Source organism: Pagrus major, chromosome 12 (assembly GCF_040436345.1).
Source record: "Pagrus major chromosome 12, Pma_NU_1.0".
Taxonomy (NCBI): domain Eukaryota; kingdom Metazoa; phylum Chordata; class Actinopteri; order Spariformes; family Sparidae; genus Pagrus; species Pagrus major.
In genome coordinates this window covers 1-20,578 of record NC_133226.1, presented here as the reverse complement: position 1 = coordinate 20,578, position 20,578 = coordinate 1, and the positions used below count along the sequence as shown (strand labels likewise).

The 20,578-nt window shown below is 39.4% G+C and overlaps 1 protein-coding gene across 5 annotated transcripts; it reads right to left on the bottom strand.

The window, feature by feature from the left end:
• Positions 1-5,188: 5,188 nt before the first annotated feature.
• On the bottom strand, positions 5,189-18,648 carry LOC141006444 (uncharacterized). Of its 5 annotated transcripts, none has more exons than XR_012179917.1 (11): positions 10,951-11,142; positions 10,059-10,277; positions 9,229-9,306; positions 8,779-8,838; positions 8,406-8,612; positions 7,897-7,996; positions 7,654-7,801; positions 7,431-7,528; positions 6,733-6,876; positions 6,479-6,599; positions 5,189-6,014 (listed from the first exon to the last, which is right to left on the bottom strand). XR_012179917.1 is itself a non-coding variant. In XM_073478655.1 (9 exons), the coding sequence occupies exons 4-8, from the start codon at positions 13,505-13,507 to the stop codon at positions 10,952-10,954; spliced, it is 498 nt and encodes a 165-aa protein (XP_073334756.1). In that variant the 5' UTR covers positions 13,508-13,775; positions 17,554-17,690; positions 18,061-18,245; positions 18,504-18,648; the 3' UTR covers positions 10,568-10,838; position 10,951. The 5 variants fall into 5 exon arrangements, 1 of the variants encoding a protein (XP_073334756.1); XR_012179918.1 differs by lacking the exons at positions 10,059-10,277; positions 10,951-11,142 and adding exons at positions 9,552-9,788; positions 9,903-10,046; XM_073478655.1 differs by lacking the exons at positions 5,189-6,014; positions 6,479-6,599; positions 6,733-6,876; ... (5 more) ...; positions 9,229-9,306; positions 10,059-10,277 and adding exons at positions 10,568-10,838; positions 11,600-11,713; positions 12,207-12,328; ... (3 more) ...; positions 18,061-18,245; positions 18,504-18,648 and having other exon boundaries at positions 10,951-10,981.
• Positions 18,649-20,578: the final 1,930 nt, after the last annotated feature.

The following is a 20,578-nucleotide window of genomic DNA, read 5'->3' as shown; positions in this document are numbered from 1 at the left end:
TTTCTTCAACTTCAATCAAAACTAGTGTTTGTAAGTAAAAACATACGACCATTTTGCTTATAAATCAGTCCTATTTGCTTTCAAGTTGAAAACCTTTGCTTGCAAATCAGTCCTCTTTGCTTGCGAGCTATAAAGTTTAGTTTGCAAATCAGTCCTCTTCCCTTGCAAGTTCTAAAGTTTTGCTTGCGAATTCAACTGCACTTGATGGCGGGGCCTACGCTGGTAGATGAGAGAAGAGTTTCTATTGGTTGGTTTGACCTGGCTCCAGCGCCAGCTACGCCTTCCGCATTACACCCACTTCTCCCTTGTGCTGTGCTGCTTTGAAGTAAGTTGATAGCCTGTTGCTCTTGAAACATTTTCCATAAGTAATGAATTGCACTATATATCGTTGGCTACAGCCTGCCTTACATTCACAACAACAACAACACAAGTAATGAATTATAACGCCCTGCTGCTGCAAGTACACTGATTAGCAGCAACATGGTTGTCTCTGCTAGTCACGGCCTGAGCAGAGTAACCTAATGAGTGAGTGAATTACAGGGAGGCGTATACAACGTAGGGCTGTGATTTAAACATTTAGTGTTGCATGGTACTTGCGGTGCCAAAACGTCACGGTTCCTACACAACAGTACTACCGTGGATTACTGAACTACCGCTGAATGTGGTGCCAGTTTCCACTGTGTAGCGGGCTGCCGCTACTCCTCCTGGCTCCCGTTCTCACTACAGCTGTTCTAATGTCAACAAACACACGTGGCGAATAATTTAACAAAATCACGCACATATTTCTAACCAGCCAACATTACTGGTCTATACAGGAGCAGCTGCGTCAGACGGTCCGACTTAAATGACACTGAATGATGCTTTTGACCTCCGAGATGTAGAATGTGTAGGCTATAGAAGAGAAACACAAACTTCAGCACCACTGATCTGTATAATCAGACCAAAAGACATGTCCTGTGATTTTAAGGCTCCTTTCATAATTAATAGAGGCCGTTATAATGTAGGCCTAATATATTTATTTATGTTATGTTATGATACAAAAAATACAGATATTATGACCCCTCAATGATCATGCTTTACTTTATTTTCATGACAGAATGGATAACCAAACTGCAAGATCACAAATCCAGGTAGGCTATGCATGCACATATATGTATTGTCATTGTGGTGGGAATAGCTGTATTGTACAGCTTGTGCAGTACCGGAATCAACTGTTAAGACCTTATATATCGATTTCGAGTATCTGCATTTGGTGTGCACCCAGGAGTTGCAATTCATTCGAGCTGGGGCAGCTTATCTTGACGTCCCTGAGTCTGTGTTGGACCATGTACAACAGCTGTCTGAAGTTGTCAGGAATCATCTATCACACAGTACGGTAGGGCTGAACGATTTATCGTTTTCTGATCGAAATTGCGATTTCAGACAACGCGATCATGTGATCGCCAAAGCTGCGTTTTTTGCAGCGCTCCTGACTGACCCAGGATCTGTTGTGTCAACTATTTTACACATACATGCCGTCTCTTTACCATCCTGCCAAGCTCACCGATCAGAAGTGGCATGCTACTCGTGGACAGGTCACGCTAACCAATCAGTATTAACCTGCTCCTTAACGTGTTCTGAAATGGCTCCAGCTGGACCAGAAGCGGAGTTAGGGGATTTAATCCCCAAGAAAAACAGCACGTTGGTCATTTGGGAGTATTTCGGGTTTGAGGCTGCAGACGTGCACCAGGTACTGTGCAAAACGCGCTAAAGTTGCAACATTCAGCGGAAACACAACCAATTTATACCGGCATTTGCATGACGAGTGCATGACGAAAAAGTCTGGTGAAACGTCCGGTGAAAATGATACTCAGGCCCACTGTAGCAAACAGACTACAATTACAGCATCTTTTGCCAACTTGGGAACTTGGGGCAGGATCAAGAAATAAGACTCAATAGTGACACGACGGCCGTTGCGGCCGTTAGGGTAACTGCAGCCATCAGCCGTGCATGCTTCTTGTTAATAAGTACATTTGGAAGCAATTTTTAACTTTAGTTTTCATCCTTGCATTAGAGTAATAGCATTTAATGTTTTAATGTTACTGTATATTGTGAATATTGCACTGAAGATTGATTTGAAGGAAATCGTGAATCAAATCGAAATTGCAATATCTGCTAGAAAAATCGCAATTAGATCTTTTCCTAAAATCGTTCAGCCCTACAGTACGGCCCCTCCACTGTTTGATGATGTGGCTGTTGTTGAATGGAGTGGGAGTGTGGGGCGACCCTGCCTCAACATAGACAGACAAACGCTGCTGAATCTTCTTGGTACAGAGTTACCACTGACATCTCTTGCGAATCTCCATGGGATTTCAAGATCTACCCTTTACAGACGAATGCAAGAGCATAACCTCTCTGTCAGAGAAGGGTATTCAGACATCCCTGATCATATTCTAGATTTAAAGGTTAGGTCAGTGAAAGCAAGATTGCCCCATGCTGGCTACAGGCTAGTCAAAGGATCCCTTAGATCAATGGGTTACCGGATTCCATGGAGAAGAGTAAAAAGTTCTTTGCAGCGTGTGAATGGTGCAGAAGTAGTAGCTCGAATGGTCCAGCTGTCTTGCATTGCAAGACGGACGTACTCCATTCCTGCTCCTCTGTCACTTGCCCACATCGACACAAATCACAAGTTAATCCGGTGTGTTTTTGCCTACTGAACTTCTTCTAATCAATTGTGAATTGATGTCACTCACTTGTAATATCAGTGATGACTAATGTAGAGGCTAAACCTAGTGCTTAAAGCCACTGAGGGGCTGCATAGAGGGCTGAACTTAGGTTAACGCGTTTGCCGAACACTGCGAGACACAGACGACTTCGGAATCGGTTAATTTGCGATCATGGTTTATTTTTCTCACCAAAACATCTTCTAGTGTGAACAAAGTCCATGCACCATTACCGATGCGACTCGCCTGCCGCAGCATGACAGAGCGGTCGAAAACTGTGTGCTCTTCCCCTTTGCAGCAACTGACCCCTGACCCCAGAACAATAACTCCCATCTATGTAGACTCCCCTTTCGTGGTGCGCTGAGGACACCTACTGGCCCCATACAGACACGCAGTCACACGGAAATGGCTCATACAACTAACAATCAACTTTTTTGTAGGTACAACATTGTGATTTATGGAGCAATTGATGGCTTCTCGAGGAAGGTAATCTTTTTTCACAACCTTGTTCACCATTTTTTGTTTTGAGCCACTACATGAACCACTACACACACTTTGTTACAGATATTTTATCTGGACACAGCAGGAAACAACAAAGCAGAGACAGCTTTGCAATTCTTCATGGATGGAGTTCAGAAATGTGGATGGCCATCAAGGTAAGTGCAGTTGTTCAGAAGAAATGTGACAAGATTTTGTTGTCAACACACAATGTTAGCAGTAGTAAACTGAAAAATAATAATCCATGTTCCAAACAGCTGGAGTGACTGACTGATCACTATTCCTCATCAGTTCAATGTTATTTTACTCAATGTCTAATTTAAGTCTATTTTTGAGGTACTTGTAGTTCTCGAGTGCATTTCCATTTTATGTTAATTTGTAGTTCCACTCCACCACATTACATATATGTAATACATAATATGTAATACTTTCTATCCCGCTACATTTGATGGTTAAATATGAAACCTTTCTGTCTCATGTATTCAGGGTTACATTTCTGATGTCTGAGTTGTTAACAGCTCCGCAAATGATTTTTCATTCTAAACTTCTTTCATGGTTTCATGTCAATAAATGTTTAAATAATCAAATATTTCACCTAAAGTCAAAGGTTAGAAAAAAAAGTAATTCCTCTCCCATTAATCATCTCACCACCCCTCAAATTTCTCTGCTAGCCTTTTGGCGTGGCATGGGACTTAAGTTGTAAACAACTGGACTAAAATTAGTGCATATAAAGTGTAAACAATTTCCACCTCCAGAAGCTAAAACCTTAACATGCTGTTCCAACACTAATGCTTCACTATTAAAAATCTAAATATGTCATACATAATAATGTATCAGTCAGAGGGATCAAAACACTACTTTTACCACAATACAGTGAGCTGATAATAATTATGGACTTTAACTGTAGCATTTTTCTACAGAGAACTTCTACTTGAAATTCAGTATTTTTACACTGTTGTATTGGGAGTTTGGCTTAACAACATTATTTTTTTCTATTCTGCAAAACACAGGCATTTCATGTTCAATCTCACTGCGAATTATTAAAGGGGAATTGTCATTTTTTACAACCTGGACCTTATTTCAAGCATAAAATACGATCATTTACTCACCCAGATAACTTTGGTGTCATTTGGAGTCGTTCGGACGAAATTAGATCCAGTGGAGCGCCGCGTATATCCATATAATGCGAGTGATCGGGGCACCGAAGCGCAGCCTCTATATAACGCATTATCTGCTGCGAAACTAGTTCATTTCACCAATATTTTGTTATGATACGCTAGCGCTATTCCCCTCTGAGTCCGGGGTTGCCAGTTATCAACATCCGGGGTCTGTAGGTTGACCTACTAACCTCTTAAATAGATAGATCGATATATATTCCTCCACTCTCACTTTATGTCTCTGAACTCCCTGGCACAAGATGTGATGACTAACCTGTGACCGTCTGTGTAAGACTGGCTTTTCAATTCAAGCTTCGGGGACCAAACTACACCAGCTGCTTTCACACAACTGACTGCACTCCGTGTTCTTGCTCTGTCCTACATTTTTTCTTTTTGTACATATATGATGCATCTAGTCTGGCATGGTGTCCCACAATGTGCATGGGATCTTCTCAACCTATCATAATTAGTTGTTCTAGCTTAGTATCCAAAGCTAGATGTTTTACTCTTTATAGTAATCTGTGCTGTCCCAATGTGTTGTTTCCACCACAAATCCAGCAACCAGAACACCCACCAACATTGTGTGAGTATGATGTGGATTGTAACAGAAGTCAGTCAGGATAACTCAAATGTCATTGTGGCCATTTGTGCATTTCTGTCTTCCTACACTGTTTTAGCTGATCCACTGAATAGTTACAAATATATCCTTATGTTATTCTTTGTAGCTTGTTATATTGAAAATTAAATAGTAGCACTGCCAAAGCTCTGCCAAAAGGCAAAACAATAAACACATTTCCATTCCTGTTAAATTGACGCAATAAAAGCCTCCTGTTTATTTGTCAGCTGAAATATTTTAATATGAAAGAGAAGCAGCCAAGTAACTTTGATTTCTCATCCACATAAAAACAAATACAGATTTGAGTGGATACATCATCCACATTAACAAAAACATATTTCAGTGGAGGTAGACTTGACTAAAATGGAACAACTTTTAGTATCCATAACATTGGTCACAGTACAGTATTAATTCAATTAAACAGTACCACTGAATCTCTTATGGTTCTTTAATTCGCAGTACAACTGAATGAGAAGCAACCAGGTAACTTCTATATGAGAAGTAGTTGGTTGCTTCTAATTCAGCTGTACTGCGAATTAAAGAGCAGTATGGAAAAAACAATAGTAGTACACAATCTAAAACAGTTACATAATGCAAAAACAGGCATTTGGGACAGAGACTGGATGATAGAGAGGGTACTGGGGGGTGGGGGGTACTACAATAACATCAATATTAACGTTAACTTACACATTAACTTGAATTCACTTATTTATTCTTCACAAATAAATTCTCAACAGTTTTAACAAACCACATCACACTCTGTCAAATCCTGCACCATTTGATTGCAGTTTGCAGTAGTGTTTTGAAGGACTCAGTCTTTGATGTGGGCGACTGGAAATGTGATAGTGTCAGTGCAAGCACCGACAGTTGGAAAGCAAATACTATGAGTCGGCATGTCATTCATACATTCATGATTAAACTTCACAGTGATACTGAATTTCTGCCGCTCCGCTTAAAGCAGATGTCTGTGGGCTTGACCCGTCATCCACTGCATGACTGAGGATACAGTCAGGGTATCTTCTCTATGATCAGGGTGTGCATCTTGAAAAGACAAAAAGCTTAAGTCGTAAGAAATCTGTTCAGTCATTTTATATGCCAACAATTTGGTGAATTGCTCAGTGTTTTTCAGCAGCCTGGGTTGGTTTGCTGTAAATGCTCATGTAATTTTTTGTTAACAGCAGGCCTGAAGGAAAATTAGTGTGGTACTTGTGATTTTTCTTTATTCTAAACTGCACTACTAGTTAAAAAAGGTAAACATCTGTGAGCTATCTTCTCAGCAAAAAGCAGTTTGGCTAAGTAAATAAGTGCAAAAGTATGGGATGTTTAGAGGGTAAATCTTTCAAGAGTTCAGAAATGTAAGTGGGAGCTTGTCCATGAATGGCCTGATAGGTAATAACCAATATTTTAAAATGAATCCTGAAATAAACTGGAAGCCAGTGCAGAGAAAACAAGATGGGGGTGATATGGCATTCTACTACTTACTTTAAATTGAAGGTTGTACATACCTTCAAGTTCAAGAAGGAAGTCCTGAAAGTACTCCAAGATTTTCCGTTCTTTCAAATGCTTACTTGAACCACTTGAGCTGAAGTTCAGGGCCAGATGGGAAAGGATGTAATGTGAGTCCACCTAGATTTTAAAAAAAAAAAGGTAATCTGAGATTCCCTGATAATTACCTGCTTAAGAAGCAAGGGGTAAGCTAAGGAAATACCATGTAGTACAACTTGTAAAAACCTCGAAGCTATACTGTACAATAGCATACCAAATCATTGTCTCCAGCGATGAGGGGCTGCGACACACTTCCAGCCTTGTCTGTATCACTTTGATGAGGTTATACACTTTCAGGCCCTCACGTAGTTGTTGGAGTATGGGCATGCGTTTTGTCATCACATGAAGTCAAATTGTCCTGAATACAGAAAAATTAACTTCACACTATTGCCTAGGTGTAACACTGAAATGGTGGGAAGGTGCGAATACAGCAATGTAAAAACACTATTACAAGAAAAGATCCTGCACGAAAACTCCTACTACAGTAAAAGTAAATAAGTATTATCAGCTTTTTGTAGTTAAAGAATATAAAGTACAATATTAAATCATCATAAAAATGGAAATACTTAGATGAAGTACAAGTACCTTCAAATTGTACTGAAGTGCAGTACTTGATGAAAGGTAAATTTTAGTTACATTCCACCACTGACGTTATGGCAGCAAGCTCAAGGAATAACGCCATGAAAAAGGCTTTGCTACTATATGCAGGCAATTTAACAGGAGCAGAGTGCCTCAAGATCATTTGGCTTTACTCAATTGGTCAAAAAGATTTCACATTCAAGCCAAAGAGCACCTTGGAAAAGACTTTTGGAAAGCGCTTGCCATTATTCTCACATTTATTGAGGGGAAAGCAAACTACACATGGCAATCTGGGGTCACACTGCAATGTGTTACAAAAACAGTAGTATTTACCTCAGTATGCTGTCTTTGTGCTCCATGTCTATTTTCCCTGTGTAGCCACAGTCCACGATGTCTTGGATGTGGGCTGTCATGTCATCTGCTTCTTCAATCTTAAATAATCACACCCAAAACATTAAATTATACATTTATTCTTTTCAGTATTAAGTAGTATGTGTGAAGCACTTTAAGACAATATTAAATAGGTACAATGTCTGAAAAAAAAAAGTCAACTTACTGCTTGTATCAGTGGTGAGTGAGTGGTATCATAGACATCATCAGCAGAAAGATTGCCAGAAACAAGGAAGTCGTAACACCATTTTTGCAAGTACCGTGGTGCTGGTCCTCCTTGTGCTATGCTCACTGCAAAAATTTCCCCTGCAGCCCTACAAACAAGAACAGGATGGTTTAAACAACGTAAGTACAAGGGGAAGTCTCAGTTCTGTTTCACAATCAGAATCATATGTATATATAAATGCACCTGAAGAGCTCATCATCCAGGTCATTGAGCAAGTATTTGGGCATCTTTCCCTTTTCACCATCACCTTCAAAAAGTCTTTTTTCTATCCCAGCCACCATTGCTATAATCCAGAACAAAGCAAGTCAAATCTTGGAGACTGTCAAACAAGTACAGAGGAATGTGTCTGATTATTCCAGTCATGTGACTATTTAATTAACTGCTCTGTTATTCTGTGTAGGAGATACACTAATAATAAATGTAATTTATTAATCACTGGCGATTAATAAAACACTCATTAATGTGTTCCTACATCTGAAACAAAACACTCCGAGTTTCCCATCTCAGGCTGAATCAACTCAGAGTTGGTTTTGTCAAGCCTGTTTGTAGAAGGCACCTCAGTTCAGAAGTCAAACAAAACAAAACAACAGAATCAACAAGACCACAAAGAAAAGATACACAAGCCACAAGTAATGATTCTTCATTTGATTTTTACCCTGTGACAAAATTACTCATGAATGTCCAGTACTTACCAGACAGAAATTCTTTTCTTAGGGCCCCTGTATCGAGCCCCGGCTCACCCAGGAATGTAACTTTCAAGGGATTAACTGGACTGCCATTTTTTTGACGTTTCCACATCTTAAGACCTCTTTCCACGACATTCTCCTGAGACACACATAAATCAAAAGGTCTTATCGGTGTCCACCTGAGATCTGACCCACATGATGACATCCTCCTCACTGTAAGAATATATCAAATCTCGATATAAGACAGATATCGGGACATATGTTTTTAAGCACATATAAAAGCATTATATTAAAAAAAAAATAATAATAATAATAATAATAATAATAATAAAAAATAAAATAATAATAATGATAATAATAATAATAATAATAATAATACCATGAGATAAGATCCAAATCAGCCTGAAGTGTGTCTCCTTTACAGGCTCTGTCCTCAGGACTATAACAATAAAGGCAATCATTATTGATCTTCACAGATAATATGCTGTCAAAATTAGTGTACAAACCAGACATCTGGCCTTCTAAGTCTCAAAAAATAATAAATGCAACATTTCACATGACACATACAAACTTATAAATGAATCTACAGAGTAGGAAAAAAATGTCAGACGACCAAAAACAATGATCTGCAGATCATTGTTTTTGGTCGTCTGACATTTTTTTCCACAAAAACTTGCATGAACCTCTTGCAAATAGGGCATTGGACCTTATCTTCCTGCATGCAGGCATATGAATTAACAACCTGAGCAAAAAGCTACAGGCAAACTCTTATCATCAAAACAGTAAAACAGTGACAGTAGTACAGTAAAAAAAAAAAAAAGTGCTCTACTTGTTGATGGCTGTGGTCTTCACAGGTTGATGAGGCAGATCCAGATGTAGATTGGTCAACAAAGATCAAATCTTCATCCTAGATGTAAAACAAAACAGATGCAATAACAGCTCTTTAATATTATGTCAGAGCTAAACTAGGGGTGTTAAAAACTTTCAACAGTAACTTTTAGCAGACTACTGTGCAGACTTCAATTCAACAGACTTCATATTTGTTACAAGATAAGCTATATTTGGTTCACAGCTTAAAGATGGCTCAAACAGTCAATATACACACATATTAAACTTGTACTAACTTTGATAATTAACAGTAAGACATTGCACCTGTGTTTCAGGGCTACACTGCACTACACAATCATTGTGTTGCAATCCTTGCAGCTAGCCTTTGGCATGAGGGCAAACTCAGGAGCACTAGCAGGGAGAGGTGTAAGGTCAAGTTCGTCCTGAAGAGGAACAATAACAGGACAAACTTCCCTCCCCCTGAAGCACTTCTTAATACGGCCCCAGTGTAGCCCTCAGCCTCTAAAGGAAAAACTGAAAGTTTCCTCCTTCCATTTCCACCTATTAAAATGACAAACAATATAAGGACATAAACCATGATGTATTCATGTTTTTCTGCAGTATTAACACAGCAAACATAAAAGAAGTTGCATTTTAAGTACAGTAATTATGTACCTGCTGCTTTAGAAAGGAGCCACCTGTCCTGGAGCTGTGTCATCCTGGGGAATGTCTTCACCACCAAATATTTTTTGAGGTATATGAAAGGCATTGCACAGAACCCTTGATGACACAGGCAATTAGGCAATGTACTTGCTTCAACATGCATAATACCTCAACATGTGATATGTCAGAATCTACTGACACAGTCCTCTTCCCCAGGCCAGCTTACATAAAAGTTAACTCCTCCTTGGGGTTTGGAGTTACTTCCACATTAGATCCAAGTAAAAAAAGGAAACATCGAACAGCTTCCATATCTTCACAGCCTTGGCTGTAGGCATTTGACCTCTGGGGAGTGCTCTTTTCTTGCCTCGGAAGAATCCAGGGAAAGACCTGTGTGATTGTAGAAAAATAATGTTATTAGTTCCAACTTAAAGGAAGCCGACTGTCAAGCCACATGCACCACATCCAAGTACCAGAGAAAATAATACAGATAAACAAATTAAACCACACAACCTAAATCAGCAGCTCCATCATTGCGCTACCATCATGGCAAAGCCAGAGTAATGTAATTTATTTTACCTGAATAATCCCATACCATTAATGGTGAAATTGCAGGTACAGTATAATGTCTACAGTAGAAACAATGTAGAAAAAGTAGTAAAAATGTACAGTGTTAAAAGCCTAACTTGGTCATGTTCTCTCCACATGAAGAGAAGAGACTGATCCTGATAAAATACATGTAACGTGAAAATGTGCATTTACATGACACATTTAGGTGGTCAGTTTACATGGGTGCAAAACTGTCTACCTGGCCCTTTCAGTATGGACTGAGAGTCGCTGACTCTGTCCCTGTCCCTGTCCCTGTCCATGTCCCTGACTTTCATTCGGCATCGCCCTTGAAATCAGAGACAGGAGGTGTCTGGCCGTCTCTGTGGCTTCACGTGCATCATACTGGAAAGGGATTTCACATGTATGGACATTGGTAAAAAGGACATCAGTACATTACAGTACAATGCATTACTGTCACTTAGGCTGCACAGAAACAAATTAAGCAATGACTTACCCTAGCTTGTGACTGCTGTTGGTTTTCCATTCTGGCATTAAAAGAAAAACGGACGTATTATTTTGACAGTATTTATGTAACATTGCATAACAATAAAAGTCATGGTCAATAAAAAACAACAGCGAATGAAGATCAATGTAGTGTTCCCAATGAATCTGTAGATCCATTCCATAATATTACAGACACATAAATCTGAGTTTGGTAATGTGCGTGAATTTGTTAAATTATTCGCCACGTGTGTTTGTTGATATTAGAACAGCTGTAGTGAGAACAGGAGCCAGGAGGAGTAGCAGCAGCCCGCTACACAGTGGAAACTGGCACCACGTTCAGCAATCCACGGTAGTACTGTTGTGTAGGAACCGTGACGTTTTGGCACCGCAAGTACCATGCAACACTAAATGTTTAAATCACAGCCCTACGTTGTGTACGCCTCCCTGTAATTCACTCACTCATTAGGCTACTCTGCTCAGGCCGTGACTAGCAGAGACAACCATGTTGCTGCTAATCAGTGTGCTTGCAGCAGCAGGGCATTATAATTCATTATTTGTGTTGTTGTTGTTGTGAACGTACGGCAGGCTGTAGCCAACGATATATAGCGCAATTCATTACTTATGGGAAACGTTTCAAGAGCAACAGGCTATCAACTTACTTCCAAGCAGCACAGCACAAGGGAGAAGTGGGTGTAATGTGGAAAGCGTAGCTGGCGCTGGAGCCAGGTCAAACCAACCAATAGAAACTCTTCTCTCATCCACCAGCGTAGGCCCTGCCCATCAAGTGCAGTTGAATTCGCAAGCAAAACTTTAGAACTTGCAAGCAAAGAGGACTGATTTATAAGCAAAATGGTCGTATGTTTTTACTTACAAACATTAGTTTTGTTTAAGTTGAAGAAATATGCTCTCTCATATTTTTTTCTCAATTGCAACCTGTTCTGTTTCGATCTCAAAAAAAATTTTGATTGCCACTTACTCTCTTTTGCTCTCAAATCTCTTTTTTGGTTTCAAAACCAATTCTATTTGATTGAATAATAAAGGAACAAAATTCTCTCCATATGTGTCTGTCTGTGTGTATGCGCGTGCGCGTGCGCGTCTGTGTGTGTGTGTGTGTCCCCCAAAGAATCCTCGCTGTTGAGGAATTGTAGCCAACATGAAGACATTCAGTTTAGTCCTTTTGTTTGACTATGCCTTTCCAAGTCATTTCAAATTGAGTTAATACATATAAAATACTAGCTAATTGGATAAAATAAAAGACATGCATACCTTGTGAAAGTGCAACATTTTGTCCACTGCATCACTGGGGCTTATCTTGGTCCTCTTCTGTCCAGCTGTGGGTGGCAGGAGATGGAGACGGAGCAGCAGAGAAGCCATGTCACTGTCCCAGGCTATCAGGAGGATAATGAGGTGAAACAAGCCATTAGTATCAAGTTGGAATGCACAAAGTAACCAGCACTTGCTGTTAGGAATAAAAATCCATCATAGCGATTAACTTACTGGTGTCATCGTTCTCTGTCAGTTTCTCAGCAGTTTTTAGAAGTCGGCACACCTCAATTGACTGAGTCAGGCGTCTGGCCTCATTGATGACCTTGGGCCTGAAAGTTGTGTCCCACTTCTCAAGCATCTTGGAGGCTGTTTCAGCTCCAAACAGCAGAAGGAAGTCTTGATTCAGCTGTTAATCACATAAGCATATAACAGGGTTTCTGCAGGTTTGAACAAGTCAAATTTAAGACTTTAAGACCTTTTTGAACTAAATTTAAGACCTACACGAAGTACGAAACAGTAAGGAAAAATAAAGTCCCAGAATTACTTTAAAAAATAACTAAATTTATTGCCATTCACAGAGCAACTCAAACAATGAAGAATGGAGTGAGTGTGTGTCAAGGTTATTATAGTTTTTAAATTTCAGTAGTTTTTATTTTAATTTGGTTTTTCAGTTTGCTTTTTATTTCAGTTGAGGGTCCTCTTGCAGAGCGTACACTGCGCTTCAGATTCATTATTATGCGGCTTTTAACCAACTGAATTCTGGTTGTTCAAGCCAACACACTAAACACTTTCCCATAGTGTAGCAGATTCCGCAGTCGAAGTCTTTCCGGAACTGGCAAAGTGTATGGCGATAAATTCCGACCGGGCTGTTGGCAAAATGTCACTTATGTTCCTGGATACTTCAGAAAGAAGTACAACACACGGAGCTAACTGTGAATCTCACAACACGTTTCCCAAAAACAAAAAACAAAAAACAAAAAACAAGGCGATGACGGAAGCGGTAAATGAACGTTCATATTTAAGACCTAACTAAATGTAATTTAAGACCTATATGCAAAATATAGATGTATTTAAGACTTTTTAAAGGCCTTCATTTTAGATACATGAATTTAAGATTTTAAGACTTTTTATGGATGCGCGGACACCCTGATATAAATACACAAATTTCAAAAAAGGTCAGAGTATTGTACTTGCATTCAAGCAACAAAACAATGAAGTGTAAATAAATAAAATGGACAACTCACCAGCCCTTTGACATCTAAAAACCGTGGAAATGACATCTGTGGTTCTCTGTGGGTCATGGACTAGGTCTTGGCGATATTGAAAGGTCATCTTCATCTTCTGAAACACACTTGCTTCATCATGAGAGTGAATGAGAAATGATATGGCTTCCCTGCAGGCATCTCCATCAAGCTGCTCAGGCAAAGTGGCTGCCAATCTTCAGCGCTTTGGTCCTTGTGCTTGAGCCACTGTAGCTGTCTTGGCTGGTCTTTTTACTGTATTCCTGGACATGGTCTTAAGGTGCCATGCTAAATATCCAGTGCCTTTCTCCGCATCATAGAAGTGCTCCTGTTAAGATATTTATAAAACATCATTACAAAAGTCTTATCATTCCTTGATTTTACAAAAAATGTGGTAACAGTATTAATAAAAGGATAATCACTTTAAAGTAGGTTTGCCATTTTCTAATTCATGTGTAGTATCCTATTGCCCGAATTCATTGCAATTGCAAGACGAGGCATTTTCACTCATTTGATGTCATTTTGCATCATAATGACAATCTTTATGGCAGAGTTGAACTTTTTGTAGCATACTCAAGTTTAAAATATTTTGTTAGACTTAGGTGGTGTCAATTATTTTCTACAAATACAAGAATGTAGAAATGTCAACACTATTTTGATTAGTATCTGTGATGCATCAATCATTTTAACTAAAATCCCCAAAACAGTAAAACTGGTGTGTTTTCTGGAAGTAATAATTTTTTTTAACTTAAATAGCCCATAGGAGAAAAAGGATCCTTCAGTGAAGGAAAGAGTGTTACAATTCCCAGGGCATACTTCTCCTTATGTTTACGGGAAGGCATCCTCCTTTAGAAACAACATTCCAAATCAGTTTATACTGCATCAAACCCCAATAGATGTTATCTGATGATACTGCTTGTAGGAACACATGTCTATCGCCTCTGTATGATGTTGAGGCCCCGTTTTTCTTTTTAACTCTCTTCATCTGTAAGAAAACTATTCACAGGAAAGAGGTGACGGCCAGTCTGACCCCTTCTCAATAAAGCTTCTCAATAAAGCCTTCAGATGGCGACCCTTTTTAATTAATTTACAACTTAAAACCCATTTGTCCCTTCTTCCCCCTCAAAACAGATAAACTCCTCTCTCTGGCCAAGCTGAATGAGTTCAGCATGGATTCGTCTACTTTCTTCACATCAGGAGGGACAGAGAAACTGTTTCGTGACAAGGATGTGTTAATATCAAATGTCTTTGCAATTGCAAATTAGGTATCTCTCTCACACTCTCTCTCCACTCTCCACAGTGAAAGGACTCTGGAAACCTCCTCCTTGTTGTTCTAATCCTCCCTTGTGATTTATGAAGCATCTGGTTTCACTGTGTGATATTCCAATCTATAATGGTTTCTGCACTGATTTTTTTATATATATCGTTAAGTATCACAACCTGATTCAGAGGAAGTGAATTTAATTTAATTAATCTTGTACTGAGTAACAATGGAAGATCTGCCCGGCCAGCGTTTCATCCTCTCGTTATTTCATTCAAGAAAGTTGAATTAGTTTACGAATCAGATGCTTAAGAGCTACCACTCAAACCAAGAAGAAAAACATCTTTAATAAAGACTACCATCATTGGTAAAGACTTGCAGTAGCCTTCTGCTTCAACAAACCGTGTGAGCGGTTTGCAACGACAGAAAGACTTTGTGCCAAGCCGAGATTGGTCCTGCCTCCAACGCTCACAAGCGGTGCCATTCCGCTGAGCAGCGGACCGAGATCATCATCAGCTGAGTGCTGGACGAGTTGCGCTCTTCCTCCGACATCGGAACGAGGGCGTCACCCACTGTGAAATCGGACGAACCGCGACTTCCCTCTGGCTCTTGGACCGGCACTGCAAGCCCGCAGTCGAGCTACGAACTCCGGAGGAAAGACCGAAAGTTGTGGACGTCCCAACTCTTCGGACAAAGTAGGCTAAGCACCTTGCACACTGTTGGATTCACATGCATGAAAGAGTTGGTGTCTTTTTGGCTTCTGATTCATATCTTTTAGCTTAAGAGGAAGGAATTCGGTTAGGGTCTCGTTAATATTAAAATTACTCTCGTAATATTTGAGCGCTTCCCCGACCCTGATTTCACCATCCGCCCATGTCCATATAATCCCATTACTTTAATCATCACAGTCTCCACATTTTCTGTTATCATTGTTGTTTGTTTAAATCACCATTTCATTTATTTACCCTGATTTATCTAGTTAATAAACATATTTAACCGTATGTCGTTGTCTGTGCAGGTTTGTTTTTAATGTGGAGAACCGATGGAAACTGTGTAGAAATCCCTGCTTCATTTATGAGATTTAATACATTGATTTAAAATTGATTAGAATTGCTCCAAGTTAACCTTGTCCGGTCAGATTTGATTAATTCCCTCCGCATTCAAATAGACAAAACATCGGAGGTGGTGCCCCATTTAATTTAATTTAATTTAATTTAATTTAATAAGTTTATTTGTATCAGGGACAATGTACAAAATAACATAAGTCTCGAGATGGGAGAAGATGCTTTGTACCAGATTTAGCTTACTAGCCACTTTCCATCCGTAGTCCCTGGGCAGGTGAGTAAGAACAAAAAGAGAAAGGACAAAAATTGTCAACTTACATAACAGACCAAACATCCATACAGATATGCGTATATACGCCCGCTCATACATCACTAACACTCATTACTAACAGGTGTAAAACATATTTCATATCAGAATGAAATAGAAGCATACAGTTATTAAAATACTTCATTCTTTGACAAAGTTAAAAATAATTTAGGTTTAAGATTAATGCTGACATGACTGGTTACTTAGGATCCATTTTTTGATGTCCCGGGAAAAAACGTTGAGGTCTGTACAGAGTTTCAGATTAGTTGGGAGATTGTTCCACGATTTAACAGATTTGAAAGAAAAAGCAGATTGGGCAAAGGCAGAGCTACGCTTAGGCATGTTACAATCTCCACTTGAGACAGATCTTGAAGCTCTGATGGAGTGTTCAGAACGGAGTTTAACAAAGATTTTCAATGGGGGAGGAGCAACATTATGGATTATTTTGTACACTAAACGGACATCAGAATACATCATTAAGTTATCGAAGCTAAGCATTTTATATTTCTTAAGTATTTCACAGTGATGGTACTGTCGTGATTTTCTGTCTAAGATTTTCAGGGCTTGCTTGTGGAGTGACCTGATGGGATTCAAGACAGATGTACTTGCCTGAGACCAACAGGACATACAATAATTATAATGAGACAAAATCATGGCATTGAAATAAGTTTTAGAGGCTTCAACAGTTAATGAATTCCTGATGTTTCTAAAGTTTGATAAGTTATATTTTAGTGTATGGCTCATTTTTTTGATATGGCTTTTGAATGTGAGAGTGGGATCTAATATCACACTCAGGTATTTGAACTTATTAACATTTTTTATTATTTCTCCATTGACATAAATATTTGGAAAAACCGTATTTCGTTGCTTGTTTGAGAAATACATGGTTACTGTTTTATTAGTATTTAGGGTGAGACGGGAATACTGAAGCCACTGTGTAACTTTTTCCATTGCCATTGACAACTTAGCAGCCACTTCTTCAGGATCTTTCCCAGTAGTGTACAAAACCGTATCGTCCGCATACATCAGGGTCCCTACTCCATCACACACAGATGGAAGATCATTAATGTATGCGCTAAACAGCAGCGGTCCTAAGATGGAACCCTGCGGCACCCCCAACACACACACTTTTAAAGACGATGTTTTATCATTAATCCGCACACACTGAGAGCGGCCGAGTAGTTAGGACTGGATCCAATTTAATACATTAACTGAAAGTTTAAATTATGACAGCTTTACGAGTACGATTTACGAGTGCTTTATTAATCGCCAGTGATTAATAAATTACATTTATTATTAGTGTATCTTCTACATGCTCATATAAAACAGGTCAAGACCATATTCTTAAAATGCAAAAACATACAATTGAAAAATGCCCCACTTGCTATGTTAATTCAATGCAATGTGTTTTGAAAATTCATGATAATCTTTCTTAATATAATGTTTACAATCTAACAATTCACTTAACACTTACCCATGCCTCCAAGTCATATGGCTAGCCAATATGTTGACAAGCTGTCTCCGGGTGCGGTGAGTGAGTGACTTTTCTGCCTCATACTCGTCGATGACATCCTCACCCCCAGGTTTGCAAAGCAAGGCATTTTTTACCATCTATTTGTGTAAAAGAAAATAAAGTTTTCAGTGTACAAATCAGTCTTTCAGGATAAAAATCATTTTAACAATATACCACAAGATTAAGAGTAAAAGTTAAAATCACTGATTCAGGAGGGTTTCTCACACACAAAAATGAATCAGCAATTTCAGCAAAAAAAAAGCTAACCAATTGTTTAACTGATTATGCAAGTGCAACATGATTTGTGATGAAACAATGTTGTTTCTTATCTGCCTTAGATTACTAAGTACAGAGCTATTAGCCAAACCCAATCATTCTAAATGTCACAAATACTCTGATGAGAAACTCACTTAGTTTGACACTTTATGATGGTCAACAATGTAATTTACATCTGCTGCCCTTGACTACCTCTTTTGCAGCCTCTGACTCAGAAACCTCTGTGGTAGGCCTGGGTATGACTTCAGAGCTGGACGTACGTCTGCCTATGGGAATCCCATATTCTATTCGACTGGAGTGGTCATTGTCACTTGAAGAAAGTGATGTCTTCGTATCTGTGAGGGAGGATGGTGTTGAATGATCTAAAGGAGAGAAATCTAAAAGAAATAAAAACGTAACTGTGACATGCCTGAAATGTAGCATTTGGTGGTTCCCCAGACACTGGTTAAAAATCACACCTGATCCCACATTTTCAAACTGTTTTTGCAATTAGATACAGATCTTTCTTTTAAATATATTTTTCTATAATCTACTTTGTTATAGTAGTCAAGGCAGAGACAAGAGATCTCAACTGATATTTGTGAAGCAAAAAAACCCTGAACATTGATTACAACTGATTTTATAATGAGACATACCTTCCTCTGAAATGCCGTCTTGTGTTGTTGGACTTGGACCAGGATCGATCTGTATCTCAAGAATGATGTCTTCCTCCAGTGTCTGAGCTGGGTAGTTAATAGATTTCATGTGATCAGAATCAGGTTACAAAAAATAACTACACACTTTTTCAAATATTAGATGGAGCAAAGAATACAGTTAGATTATAAAGGATTACACTTAATTTTAAAACACAGCTATTGTCAAGAAATTAATAGTATAATCATAGACTTATGCCAGCAGTTTTTTTCGTACCTCATTGATTTGGCCAATTTTAAATGATGATTATGTTCTAATGGATATCAAAGTAAATTACTACTCACTTTTCACTGATGGTGACTTAACCAATATCTGATTTTTTAATGATTTATGGATAACAGAGAAATGTATCTACCTGCATCAGGAATTCTGTCACTTACTGTCAGGCATAAATCCGGACTGGTCTCTATCAGTTCAGAAAAGATGTCTTCCTCAACTACTTTGTTGGTTTCATCAAAAGCATCAAGTTCAGTAGCATCAGGAAGCCCAAACTTGTATTTGACTGTAGGAAGATAATCATGAAAACAGATTAAAAAATACATGATGCTGATCTTAAGGTGCAGTAAGTGATTTGCATTTGTGAATGTAAGTGTTGAATAGCTCTGCTTTCCAACAGCCGTCAGTGCTTTAGGGTGTTTGTCAGTAACATGGATCTCCCGGTATCTCTGCTCTGCAGTAAACAGAAAATAAGTTCCTTCTAGTTCTCTCCGGATTTGCTGGAAAGAGGGTGTAGGATACCAGAAAATGTCTGACAATTTCTGACAAAACACTCTAAGCTAGTGATGGCTGTCACAATGTAGACCACAATACTAACACTTTTTGGGGGGATAGATGCAATTACTTACACCACCTTTAAACTGCACTTTAAGGATGACTGATCAAACTTTTCTCTTTAAACATCTCTGAAACTACATAATGCTTTCACTTGTGCAGTAACCGCAGCGTCAGAATGTTGCATTTTGGTCATTACCAACACAAGTGTGTACAATACAAAAAGCTTTTTTTTTTGCAAATTGATACCCAAATTGAAAACCAGAAGTGCCATCCTAAATACATAAATCCTTGTCTTTATTTGTTGTGAGGGCAACTATGAGATGGCTACTCACCTTTAGCGATGAAATCCAAAAAGGTGAACCCTGACAGTAATCGGATGTACTTCTTGGTATTCTGGTGCTTCACCTTGAGCAACATTGCCACATCTTTAGACTGCACCTTGTAGAATAAGTGGAGAAATGTGGCTGTTAAACTTCATCAGGTGCAAGGAATTAATTTTTGAGACTAAGATGGAACCAATGTGGTCCCTGTAGGAAAGTGATGCAACGAACAGCACTCAAGCAGAAAAAACTGAGTCTCTTCTATGAATTGTAACGTTTTTTAACGTCCAGAAGGGAGCAGGCGGCGAGATGTCCGCTGCATAATTTCTGCATCCTGCTAGTGATGTTACTGTAATGTTTCACAGAAGTGTCCGAGACGAGACATTTTATTTAGCCTCACACAAACTCTATACACTGTCCCGATTTTAGCTCCCAGCAACACACACAAACTCTTTCTCTTTCTTTTCCTGAGACTTTTCGACTGCTCCCGCGCAAAACTGTGTGCTGACTCCAGGCGGTCCTGAAGCTTCCTGGCATACTCAGGACCTGAGGGTGTGTCCACCAAATCTGGGGGCTGGCCAAACGCCACTACTGCCGGGGTGCGAAGCTCTCTCCCCAACATGAGGAGAGCAGGGGTGCAGGATGTGGTCTCTTGAACTGCAGAACGACATGCCATGAGCACCAGGGGCAGATGGTCATCCCAGTCCCGCTGGTGTTGTGCAGTGAGAATAGCCAGTTGCTGACCCAAGGTGCGGTGAAATCTCTCCACTAACCCGTCACTCTGGGGCCGCAAAGGAGTGGTGCGGGTCTTGTGTGCTCCCAGACGTTCACATATGGTGGCAAACACCCGGGACTCAAAATTTCTTCCCTGGTCGGAGTGTATGGTCTCCGGCACCCCAAAACGGCTGAACATGCCCTCCACC

Bases quoted from the DNA above. Each gene is read 5' to 3' on its own strand.
- LOC141006444 (XM_073478655.1), bottom strand. From the start codon at position 13,507: ATGACCCACAGAGAACCACAGATGTCATTTCCACGGTTTTTAGATGTC. The intron at 12,613-13,450 runs GTGAGTTGTCCA...TGTGATTAACAG, and splicing joins TTTTAGATGTCAAAGGGCTG to CTGAATCAAGACTTCCTTCT. The intron at 10,982-11,599 runs GTAAGTTGATAG...TTTTAATGCCAG, and splicing joins TTGTGCTGTGCTGCTTGGAA to AATGGAAAACCAACAGCAGT.